At 40.5% G+C, this 13,286-nt stretch overlaps 1 protein-coding gene across 2 annotated transcripts in view; it reads left to right on the top strand.

The window, feature by feature from the left end:
* Positions 1-13,286, top strand: part of LOC105195151 — a 32,602-nt gene that overhangs the window by 1,112 nt on the left and 18,204 nt on the right. For both annotated transcript variants that reach the window (XR_005574749.1, XM_011160422.3), the window contains exons 2-3: positions 2,211-2,395; positions 5,919-7,291. Coding sequence is in view for 1 of the 2 variants with exons in the window: in XM_011160422.3 (XP_011158724.2) it covers positions 5,995-7,291 (1,297 nt within the window). In the remaining variant the exon portion in view is untranslated. The remainder of the gene's footprint in view (positions 1-2,210; positions 2,396-5,918; positions 7,292-13,286) is intronic.

Below are 13,286 nucleotides of genomic sequence, written 5' to 3'. Positions count from 1 at the left end.
CATCGGTGCATCGGTGCTTTTTTTTTCTTTTGCAGCGCGTTCGAAGCCCAAGCAGTTAACGAACGAGAAAGAAGCTGGCGCGGATGCATACGAAAACAAATAAAATTCGATGCGGTAATTCGCGCCGGAGAAAGCATAGCAATCGAATGGAAATTGAACGTAACGCAGCGACGGATTCTGCATAATTCGAAGGAGAAGGTGAAACGAACGAAGCGGTCAGATAGCGCGTAACGTTTAGATAGGAATTCGAAAGTCACTTAGAGATTTCCGAATCAATCGGCGATCCGCGGATTCACCGATCTCACGAACGTTGTAACGATTTGCTCGCGCTCCGTTATGGGCAAGAGGAAAAAAGATACGGTAACAAATTAGTGGTTAAGGACGAGATTACAGACAAGGTAAAAAGCGCGCGGACTTGTAAATCAGTCAGTTCTTACTCACGGAAGTCGGACCGCGGCGGCTTCCGAAGCGTGGAGCAGTCGACGCGCGGTGGTGCGCGCTGTAAAATAGCATAGAGATGCGATCAGAAACTTTAATTGAACCGTTATGATCGTTCCCGTCGCCGACGTGGAAAGTTACGCAATCCCGTAGCCTTAGGCCCCGAGGCTGACGATAATTATTTCGTGTGTAAATCGCAAAGTACTGTCACGCGAGATATAAATTGTGCGTCATTTTTTTTATCGCCGGAAAGATAAGTCGCAACGTTACGCGAAACGTCGCTCTTTCGACGTGATCGAAACAATCAGTGATAAATCAAGGTAAATTTAAAGAAAGAATGGCTCACGTGAGATTTTTAATTAGCGAGAGTCTCATCGCCTTGCGGTTCACGTGGTATACAGTGGTCTTTAAACAGGCAACGGCGCGAGTTGCGTTACACACGGGCGAATTACGTTTAATTCGATTACATCACTCCCCCGTAAGAAGCGGTCTTCGGCAGTCGGAGGATCGTAAATGTCGGGGGCAGAGCGCGAGGCGCGCTTTACACGACTTTCTGGGACTGGATCGCCGTTGCTGTTGCACGACTAACCGACGCAGAATGCAGCGGCGACGGGAACGGTTCGCTGTCGGTTCTCATCCACTTACGCGAAATTGGATCACTCCGCGGTCCGTTCGGAATGGCTATAATTCGCGGAGGAAGTCGATCCGCTAAGTTTCACACGGAGATTGACGGAGAGATGCGATTCGCATTATGCCGCGCGCCGACGTAATCAAAGTGCGACGTCCGAGTGGAAGGGAACAGCTCCGCGTGCGCAATCATTAGACACGGCAGTTAAATATAGACATCTCGGGAAATTACTCTCTCGGTTAGGTGTACGAGAATCGAGAAAAAAGCACACGCTGTCATCTCCCTGTTGTAAACGAGCGGGGACAAATGGGCCGCCGCGTGCACGCTTCCTCGGCTCAAATAAAAACGTTATTACCGGTACTAATAATAGGAAACATCTTTTTTATGGATATAGCATCTGGGTGTACATAATAAATTGTTTAGGAAGTTAAGTCGCAGGAAATTAATTTATGCTACAAATTTATTAAATATTACAATTTTTTAGGGAGCGCTCGATTGGAAGTAAAAATCCTTGGCAGTGATGCACCTCCATCAAATGCTTTGTAGCATTAAATAAACTTAACTTCCAATGTTTCGTGTGTCCGGAAATTAGTTTTGTGACTGTACACACTGTTAAACTCGTGTCAGACTATGCATTGAAGATTAAGGATTGCGAATTGGAGACTGGAATTCAACCAATCGGAACGAAATCGATAAAAAATAAAATTATCTGATTGGTAAGACTCTAATCTTCAATCCTCAATCTCCAATGCATAGTCTGATACAGACTTTACGTAACTTGTTTTTTTTTTCTGCATTTATCAGCATCGTTCCTTTTAATCTATGCATTCTTCCGTCATTCCGAAGTTAGAGAGTCCCTCGCGCGCCTTATACAGAGAGCGAGGTGAAATTGGGTCAGCGTTTTGCGTTAACGCAACTGAGTCTTATTTGAATTACCAACGTTGAGATAATTCTTTATTCCAACTTATTCACGGATCGATCCACTTAGACGTGATGGCGGGCAACGCCGCCGCCTCGGCCTACTCGATTAACAAAGAGCGGCGAGAATGGGAGCAACGTACTGCCATTACGCGTGGAAAGCCGTAAAATGATCCGCTCGTGATGGCGTACTAATGGAAAATGCATGAATTTTCTTGTGTTGCAGATCTAACGAGAGAGAGAGACCGGCGGCCGCGACCGCGAGTTACAGCTAGCAGGATTTTCCCGTTATCGAAGAATCAACGCGGAAAACGAAGAGAAAAAGGGGCGATTCGTCCGACGAGATTTTGTGAATCTCACGGTTTCCTGGAGCTAATCTCACGAGCCGAATCGCACGCATAAATAAAATAGGTAAATTCGAGCGAATCACTCACCTTTTCTCCATTTCTTTCTTTCTATCGCTCGGAATGCTGCCGGAAGTGTAAAAGCGTCTACGTGCGCGATGGACGATTTCGAATTTTGCTCGGCCGAGTCTCGAGCACGCGGGAAACGACGTTTATTCCGTTACTAACGTACGAGGTTTACGCGTTTATTCGCTTCTTCGTAGGAGCGAGCGAGTCTGACGCGGCGTGACTGATTCGCGGATTTAGGCGCATCGACGGCGATGATGATCGTTTGGTCAGTTAAAGTGAACGTGACTGCCGCGGATAAGTGCCAATGTGGTCCGTAGATAGCGAATAAAATGAAATTCTGCATCGTATTTCCTTTCACGTTAGCAATCAAATTGTATATGTACAATTTTCGTGTGAGAGTAGAACGTAAACCAAATAGTCAGTCTTCGTGAAGAAAGAAAGCAAATTTTGAAATAAATCTTTTCTGTTGTTATTCATTACATTATCTTTTGTAAGCGTGACTTGAAAGTTACGTACTTATATCTATATTTTTTAATCTTAATAATTCAATTAATGTTTTCTAGGTAGCACGATCTCTTTATAAGCAAGAAAAATCCGGTTACAGAGAAGTAAGAAAGAAAGAAATTATTGACATTTTTATTAATGTTACGCAAAATTGTTTAATGAAGAAAAGTGCCGCAAATTCTATGGAAAAAAGAACAAATCTTAATTTTAATTTTTTTGTTTTATCTCACGTATTATTTTATTTTAGAAGGGTAATAAAAATAGTATGAATTTACACACACACGCGCACCTGCAAAATTGATTACAATGATTAAATAATTATATCGCCGATTAGTCATTCGAAAAATAAATTTCTGGATCTAAAATAACTTTGTCGGGATCGTCTAGGATTAACGATCAGCTGGTAGTCACGCTTGTCGCTAATTAATAATGAATTCAAGACAAGTCCAACGGTACACCTGGCTGGTATTCAACCTGAATTACGAGGCATACTATCCCTAATTATGTCCGTTATCGTGAAACGTTTCGGAAAGTTTCGCGCTTTTGTTTTCTTCGTTAACTCATGCGATTTATCATAATAGAATCTAATTATACCTAGCGGGACCGTGTGCTCGCCGGTGAGCTGCAAGTATTTCATTACCATACGTAAGTATCGTGTCATGTAACAGGTACGCGGAGAACCGCAGATTTTATCATTTCAAATTAACGGTCCGTTAGACGTTAACTTTACGGCATTGACAATTGCGGTAAAGAACATCGCAAGTCGCGGACTAGTTTTCGCTCGCGGGCCTGAAGCTCGCGTAGCGTGCAAAGACAAAACATCTAGCCATTGCATCATGGAGCTTATATCACGTTGACGACGGTAATTGCATAGTAATTGTCGATTTAATCGATCTATCTCGATCGCAGGAGGCATCGCGCGGAGCCGATCGCTCCCGCTGGCCATTTATGGGCTCTTGAGAAAAAGAGAGAAAGAGAGAGACACCCAACTGTCAACCCTCGATCTCTGCACACACCATCGAATGATTCTCGATCCCTACGCGCGGTTGCGATTAGAATGCAACCGTGTTCGACACAGCTTGGACGACCGCAGCGTGCAACTCCCACACGCGCGCAGAGACGAGCGCTAGTTGCGCGAGTTGCAAAATGTGCGCGGCCGGGTGTCGCTGCCCACATGCGTTGCGTTGCGTTGCGTGGCATAACACCCACATGAAACGCAGCTACCACGGTAATCCTCCGGAAAACCGTGACACGTTCCCATTGATTATAGACTGGCATATTTTTTTTAACAAAAAAAAGAAATCTTAGCGACTCGTTGTGCGCGTGCATTTCCTGAGGAAACGTTACGTCGTTCAAGACAGCAATTTTCATTCAGCGTGGTCGGCGATATTTGAACGTTCACGGAACGACCTTGCGAGAGCTGGAGCCGACGCACGTTTGCGCGGCAGGTTTGCGGTAAAAGCCGCCCGGTGTTCTCTCATCGCACCGTATAAGTCTGCCGCGAGGATCGAACGGCGGGTGTTGTGCAAAGTAAATTAACAAACGAGACTCAAAAATCGGACGGTCTTGCGAATCAAATTAACTCACCGGCGTCGATACGCGTGAATGCGGCAGGTAGCAAAAACCAACATTTTTTTCTTTTCTCTCTTTATTAAAGAAGAGAAAAAAAGAGTTTTGGAAAGCGTTGTGGTGTTTCGCAAAGGTTGTGTAACATTGTAAGATATAAAACAACGCTTTAATAAAACGTTTTATAAAATCTAAAAAAAAAAATATTTTTAAGCAATACACAATTTTGTATTGTTAAAAAAAAACGAGAGAAAAGAAGAGAAGAAGGTCGCAAAGAGAAAAGCGAATTTGCCGGACACTGAATGAATGTATTCATTAATTCCTAACGAGTTATTATTTTGTCATTCTGGAATTAGGATAGTTTAGCCATTTTGGAATTTATTACAAGTGCATTAATTCAAAAAATGTAAAAGACAAGATTAAGTCTGTAAGCGAACGAATGTTCGTCTTTGAGCTCGTTTCGCGATAGAAAATTTTGCTCGAACGACTAGAATTACATCAACGTGTCCGGTCGGGCGTGAGCTTTGTTCCATAACGGCATTAAAGTTTCACCGCTATAATTTGCATAGATTAACGTCGATGTGAGGGCCATTATTAATTCCATGGTGGCGGGCTAAATCATTGCGTATCGATCAACGAACAGGGCTATCATACAGAGAGCGGCGGATCGTTTCGTACGACTTTCCGCTTTTATAGCTCTATTTGGCTCTTCCGTTACCTACCCAATAATTAACAATCTTGCTGACAGAGATTTGATTTTAGTTGCCTTGAGAGTTATTATTATAATCTTAATGGTACATTTTAATAGTGCGTTTTGTTCACGTAATAATAATCTTGACGTAGTTAAGTCTTTTCCCGTAATCGTATCTTTTATACGTTTTGAGATAACGTTTATATTTGGTGAAAGATAATATTGAGTTCTCGCTCCGTCTTTGTGAAGATAATCGTTTTGAAATCGATAGAGTCAATCGAGATATATATAATTTAAGAATCTCGTTGTATATTATTATATTGCATTAGTCTTGTTGAAAATGTTTTTCCGCCAGCTCTTGATATCCTTTATGCATTTTGCAATATTTCGATAATATACATATACATATAAATACAAATGCATATATTTTGAAATTTATATATGTATAAATATTATTTTCTTAGATATACAGAGAAAAAATGAGTTTACTAATTTAGCTAAGCATAGGTCTAAAAATAATTTTGTTGGATCATCAAAATAATTATAGAGAACTCTCAAGCATCAAGAACAATGCAGTAAAATGTTCTGACACTCTAGCAATCAGCTTGAGCATTCTACATAATTGTTTTAATGGTTTAACAAAATTACCTTCAGACCTGTATCCAGCTAAATTTTTAGTGAAACCGTCCTTGTAGTTATTCTATATTTTTAAGTTACACAATGTTAAATTTCAGTACTCATTTGATATTTAAATTTTCAGATAAACAACAATCTTTTTGGATAATCTTCACTCTTACCGGTGACGAAAAGAAACGATTAAAATAGACGAGGAAAAGATGGTGTATCGAGGCAGTTTGCAGACGGACGATCCCAGGGATGCACCGAGATTGGTTCGGGTGTCTCCTCTACGCAGCAGCAGATCCGCCAATCCCAGCCCGAATTCGCGGGTTGTCACGTCCGTCAAGGGCCCGAATTACAACAACTCGTTCGTGACGCCGATTGACGCCAGTCGGGCGCGTATAATCGAGGAGAGGCGATTAGGACGGGAGCGGGATATCGAGTCGGTCGAGAAGGTAATCATGAGGACTACCGGCATGAAGATCGGCGCACCCAAGCTGCGCAACATCAGTCAGATCCGCGAGACTGTCTTCTTGGATCAATCGCTCACGCCGATCGACAAGATCGGCAAATCAGACTCGAAGAATCGACCGCGTAGCGTTGCTACGGGTCTCGAGGATGGCAGCGTCAGGATATCGAGGACTCATAACTCTCTGCTGGCGGACCTGAAGGATTTGGAGAGGCTGAGGAACACTCCACCAACGCAACGGAATCATAGAGGTCCTTCACAGAGACCGGAATTACTGCTGTCAATCTCGAACAAGAGGAATGACGCGCCGACCTCGGCCAAAATCCGATCAGATATCTTTAAGATCCAGCAGATGTTCCACCAGCAGATGTTCCACTCAACGGATTCTTCGTCCAGGACAACAAGCAAGAACAGCAATGACAGAAAGCTCAAGAGCGATTCGGAGAGAGAGCCAAAGAAACCAGGCACAGAGATCAATAGAACCCGGTTGCTGGCGCAGAAACTTTTAGAGGCGTCCAGAAGTAATCGGGAGTCGTTGAAGGATCGATACAACAATCCGAAGAACGTGTCTAACAAGATGTCGAGTAAGAACGGAAAAGCGTCGAATAAAATTCTCCAAGAGATTCCGGAGAAAACTCTAAGAGGCAAGCAAAAGCAGAAGGAAGAAGCGAATTCGGAGGATCATCCGCGTCCTCCCGCTCGCAGAAGAAGAAACTCAAAGAATTGGGGTTGGAAGGACACAGGTTACTCCACGGATGGAAGTAACCCGCGCTACGAGTCGGAGAGCCGAGATGATCGTGATTTTGATCGCAGGGAGGACTTGTCGAACGGAGGAGCAAGTGCGGAAGAGAATTCTAAAGCAACTTCTAATCTGGAAAGACCGGATATTCTGGATGGACTCTTGAGAGAGTCCGATCAACAGCTGGCAAACCTGAAGAGCGATCTTGGCGAGAGGGAACGCTCACGCAGTCACTGGCGAGGATTCGTGCAATCTATGAGACTACACGACGTGGAGCTTCATTCTGATAGCGAAGACCAGCGGAAAGGTGAGTTCGAGCTAATCCTGTGCATCTCGCGTGTGAGCAAAATATACAAGTAATGGAAGGTAGACGATGTATAACAACAAAGGAAAGCGTTTAGAAATAAACTGCACAGATTGAATAGCCAAAAATGCGAAGCAAACGCTTGTTAAAAAATTTATTTTTTTTAATTTATAGATTTATTTAGCTCGCTGCAATAAGTTGCGCGTAATTTTGACTGAAAATACATTTAAAGCATGATAAATTAAAGTGTGAAAGATAATTTATCAAATTTCTCTTTTTATCAGTTTTATATAATTTATAACGGCTTCAGAGCTTTAAAGAGGACATAGCAAAGGATGTTTACTCGGTTACACGGTATTGTCCCGCATTTCCTGGATTCTGTCTTTATCTCACGTTCAACGTAAAGCTTGTTGAAGTTTATCGGCTTAATGCCCGCAGGCCGTTAAATGTTTGACGTACCGTTTGAAGGAAAGGGGCGCGTTTTATAAGCCAGCAGATTTAATTAGCGACGTTTGTCGAGGTGTTTAAAATGCCAAGTACAACTGGCATTTTCATTGATCCCTCAGGGACCGTGGCACCCCTATTTTTAAACCCTCCCTCACGCACGCACGCTTGTTCGTATTACTACCGCAGGTCAGGGTAGTGTGTCCCCAATATAGAGTGTGTGCATGTTCCCCTGACATATGTCACTATATATGGATTTAACAGACGCATGGAGTGTCTCTTCTCTGGTACCGCAGTGAAAGTTCCGAGCTGATGACGGTCCTGATCTTTTCCAGCACTCGGTTGTGTATAGAATACCCCTGGGGAGCCTGTACTTATGCAAATGGCGATATAAGATCGAACCTTATGCCCCTCGAACACGAGATTTACGACTCGAAATATCATTGCATTTATTCACTCGTTACGCATAAATAATCTTACCTTTATCTGTGATTTTTTTTTTAAGTTAAAGATGAATAGGAGAAAGAAGACGTAGGATCAATTGGATTTTAATTTATGATAAGAACCTCGTTGATATTTAAAAATGACAAAATTAATTAGATAAGCCGAAAGTTACCTCAAATCGTCCGATTTGATTAGATTAGAAATTAGTGTTGCTTTCCATCTACGGTCTACGACACCGATTGCTTGATTCGGTAAATGCCGAAAGTGTCGGTATGTTCTCACGGGTAATACTTCCAGGAAATTTTCTGGTTCTTCGTATGTGAATGCGTGCGGAATGACGCTGCCGTCACCTTTAGTTATGCGCAACATATAAAAAGGTATTCCAACGTAGCAGCGTACCTTGCACCGCTCTTTTATCCTAGCTAAGCATTCTTATCTGCGACTTATCATCTTACATGTAGACTCACTATATCTCCGCTTGCATACGTCCCCGCCCGTACGTATGACTCAAGAATGTTGATACACGGCGTAATTCTCAAACAGGAAAGTTGATTGATATTTACGTTTACGAAATAAAATAAGATAAAGGGAATTAATTTAGATTTAACTGAAAATTAACGGTCAAATCTATAAGCTTTATTTGCGAATATTTAATCTTACTCAACAAGAAATTGTACGGAAAGAAGATGTGTTTCTTTCAAAGTCTCCATGACGTGTTTTCATTTTACTTAAAAGATATTTTATTTTTTTTTTTGGTACTACGTTAAATAAAAATAATCTTAATCGAGCGTATAAAATATTTACTGTACAAATGTAGCTTTTCCTTCTTCGAGCGACGTCGCGAAGAATTTGCGTTGTGTTGGCAAAATAGATATCGTTATGCTGACCGTACATAATCTGCGTGCAATGTGCGCGAAGCCGACGTTCTCTGTTTCTTTAGCAAAGGTTCGTGAAGCAACGCCTCGGAAAAAATTCCTGAATCAAAGGATCTCGGGTCGTCGGTGGCCGCGTAAGGGTTAATCCTTTCGCGTCGCGGTGAAATACCGCGTTTACGCTTGAGCCTTACACCCATGCCCGGCTGACTGCCACGCTCGAATACCTGGCTGTAAGCGTAATGCCGCGCTTTCGTACCGAAAGCCAGAAGAGGGGCAGGTTTCTCCCTCGCGTCGCGATAATTCGCATTCTCACGCCGCCGCGAAAGTTTTCATACGTAAAACGAGGAGAGAACGCGCACAATTAATGATCTGATGACACGCAATCATTTTTATCCGTCAGTCTCAGCGAGATTCGCGATTCGATTGTATAAACATTGGGAAGTGCGAACAATTTCTGAGACCAAAAATCAAATAAAATTATTCTTTTGCAAAATAAATGAAATTATTTTTTAATGACGTACGTGTAAAACTAGTAATAATTTTTTTTTGACAAAAATCTGAAAAAATTAATTAGACCACAGCTACATCGACTTGAATTAATTTGCAGCAATTAAATTATATAAAGGTGCAAAAAGTAAGTTTGATTACGTTATAACGTCGCGTCGTTTCTTCATTGATTTTATAAGCAAACAATTATTTTCTGATACCGATCAGCGCAAATATAGATTATCCGATATTACGAGACTAAGCGGCTTTACACGCCTATGCAATAATTTTTTTACAACACGCTTAATATCACGCTAATCTCGTGTAAATCTCCCAGCGACGGCACGCGAAGGCGGTAGAACCAATCCCGGCGATCATGAGAGAGCGGAAAGGTCGTATATAACAAATTCTAGACACAATAGGGCGCATCGACGACAACCGCGATCGATATCGCCGTACGATGCATCGTAACCGAATTCTTTTTCACACGCACGCACGCATGCACGCGGTAGCACGCATTTCCCTTATACAGGGTGCTCTAAAATCCTTGATCTAAATTTTAACGGAAAGTTGAATCTTTTTCTCTGCACAAATTTGATAAAATTATTTGTAGCGAGTTTTCAACACTTGACATAAAATATTTTACTAATTAAACTTGATTACAATTTTAATAAAACTAAGTTTATATAAATTTTTGAATAAAATTACCTGAATTTTTTATTCTCTAAAAAAAATTTTATTAGATAAGAAGCGTGATTGTTTTCTCGTTTATTATAATTGTTCGACAAATTTTCATACCTCAACAATTCTATTAAGAAAAAATTTTGAATTTATTATTAAGTCAATTATTAAATATAAAATTAAAAATTATGTTTTTCATATTAACTCTACAGTTTATTGTTCAACATTTACATATTCTACAGCAACTTTTAAGTTATTTTTTATTTAATTTATTTTCAGTTTTTATTTCTCTATACAAAAGTGTAAGTTTCAGTGAGATCCTGAGGGAAAAAAATTTAGCTTCGAGGAAATGAGTTCTCGTTCTCTATTTCTTTTCTCGCATCTTAGTTTGTAAAATATCGATTCCCATTCAGCCGAGAAAAAGCTGACTCCAGATTCCTTGAGAGATTCGTCTGTATTAGAGGACCGACACCCCGTATAGGCCCTGGCGGCCCTTGCCCTTGAGTCTACGCCCTAATATTGATCCGGAGCATCCCCCACCACGATGGGTCACATTGGTACGATCCCCCCTTTTTCCATGACCCCGTCGTTGGGGGCCGTTGGTCTTCCATACATCGTTTCTGATGCGCTACATCGGCAGTGTAAACGTGACTGTCAAACCGTTAACACTTTGCAGACCGATCAATCGATAGTGTCGTTCGTTCAACGCGGGTCTCCTCGTTTTCCTTCTCCTTTTTCCCTCCTCCTTCTCCTCATCCTCAGCTTCCTCCGCCTTCTCTTGCAACCCGTCGCAATGCCGCCCTATGTAACGAAATATCTCAGTGCGGATGCGACCACGCGGTAGGATACACGCGCTCCGTTGCTGCCGGCGGATATGGTGCTTTGCGACGTCTGTGACAGCAAAGGTGAGGGCGATTTCTTTTTATTTATTTTAATGAGGAGGAGGGTGGTCCTGGAAGGTAAGAGGGTGAAATATTGTTAGAGAGGAGACTCTTTTTCTATGGTCTTTAGCTTGGTGACCTTGGAATTCTGAGTTACTCCTTGGGGGCGAATGCGTTCAAAAATTTTAAGTTTTGTTGGGGATGACTGTTGAGGTTTCAGAGGAAATTTGCGATGAGAATAATAGACTAATATTCTATTCTTTCATAGTTATTAAGTGATGATTTAATTTGTTTGTCGATTCATAGGGAAAAAATAATTTTGTTAAAATGTTTAAAAATTTAATTACGAATATAGATATAAAAATAATTTTATTTGACTATCAAAATAATTATGTAGAACCTTCAAATCAATTGCTAGAATGCTATAACTTTTTGCAGCATTGCTCATAATGTACGTTTCTCATAATTATTTTAATAATCCAACAAAATTATTTTCAGTTCTATATTCAAGTAAATTTTTAGATACTTTAACAAAATCATTCTTTTCATGTATCATTAATTAAAGTTAAATTATTTTTTAAGAAAAATGTATCAATTTTTTTTATAACTGATTGGCATTTTTATTCTCGAGAAAAATGTAAACTTTGGAAATCTCGGATTTTAATTAATTACTTTATAATCATTACATTTCACGTGGGAATTGTCGTGAAAATTCTGTAAAAAATCTCAAGTCAATTCAAATTAATAAATTTGATGATCTTGAAGTAAAAAAATCTTCAAGATGTTATAGAGATAAATTAATGCAAACTTGTTTTTCGCGATTATATTAATTGATGTCATTACCGAAGCATGCGTTATCAGATTTCCAAGGAAAGTGTCGGCGTCGTTCATTTTGCTTTGCGAAGAAATTCAGCAAACAAAGAGAAAGCTCTCGACGCCGGGGGTTAACAGGAAGTTGCGGAACCCTTGTTGGAAACGCGGAATTTCCGCAGTGCGGGTGAGGAAATATATAACCGATCGCGTGACTCGCACGACGTGCGGACTTGACCCTTGACACATGGAAAGGTGAGATTTTACGACCTTATGCAACGCCACCGCGAAGATAATTTTGCGCGAGATGGCAGATGATCTTCTATTAAATATGGCGTCGCGAGAACGGATCCGTAAATATTTCATAGTTAATTAGGCGCACTTGACGAGATGAATTATATTTAACATAATCCTGCTTCTCATATACAGGGTGGCGTGTGGGAAAACGGCTCGAGTTTAATGTCGACGTTGGAGATTACTGCCTTTTAATAATAAAAATTATTAAAGGGTTAGTATACTTTTGCGTTTAGCAAAAATGTAACAAAGTGCAAGAATTTGAGAATTCTGCATGTAATTTGAATTATCAGTTAGATTTTTATTTGTTTGCCAAAAATTTATTAAATAGAGAAGGATGATTGATCTTTCTCATCTAATATAATTTGAAAATCTTAACAATATAAACAGAAAAATTTTTGATTTATCAAATCAACTGTTACTAAATTTAATATTGAATACTGCGACTTCCATGTTATGCATGTAGTTTATCATTCATAGTTACAGTAATAGCAGTAATAATAATAATTTACGACGTAATTTAAATCTTAAAAAAATGAAAATCCAAATATACATTTGCCGGTTTTTATTTATTTTATAACGCGACGACGAGATATGAATGGAGGATGTAAATCGCGACTGAGATGATTTATAATCCGCGTGATAAGGCCTTTCATGATCATTATACTAATCGATACTGATTTGCTGTGCTGTTTGCCCATCCATTTGTAAGCAGTATGCACCGGCAAAGGTGAGAGAAATCTGCGATGCTCGCGTGGTAAATGCCTGACATTTTCATCCTGTCGCGCATGAATAAACATGGGACCGTTTTCTCGAAAGTGAACACTGCTGACTCTGATTTGTCATCTTAAAAAAGCGGTCCGATTTCTCCATGAATGTCACAATTAATAATCGGTATTAATTAGTACATATCCCACTCTTTGCTTATTTCACTAAAATTCTGATTATAGGATTATTTCTATGCTCGTTGAAATTTTGCAGTAGACTCTACTGCAACTCTTTAAAGAATTAAACTTCCGTACGTTCCTCTGCGATCAATGATCCGTTTAATGTCCCACGCTCTTTGGAACCGACCGCGTTTAA

Source organism: Solenopsis invicta, chromosome 5, assembly GCF_016802725.1.
Source record: "Solenopsis invicta isolate M01_SB chromosome 5, UNIL_Sinv_3.0, whole genome shotgun sequence".
In the NCBI taxonomy this organism is placed as follows: Eukaryota; Metazoa; Arthropoda; class Insecta; order Hymenoptera; family Formicidae; genus Solenopsis; species Solenopsis invicta.
Note: the sequence above shows the minus strand (reverse complement) of the source record. Positions and strands in the feature narration are given on the sequence as shown.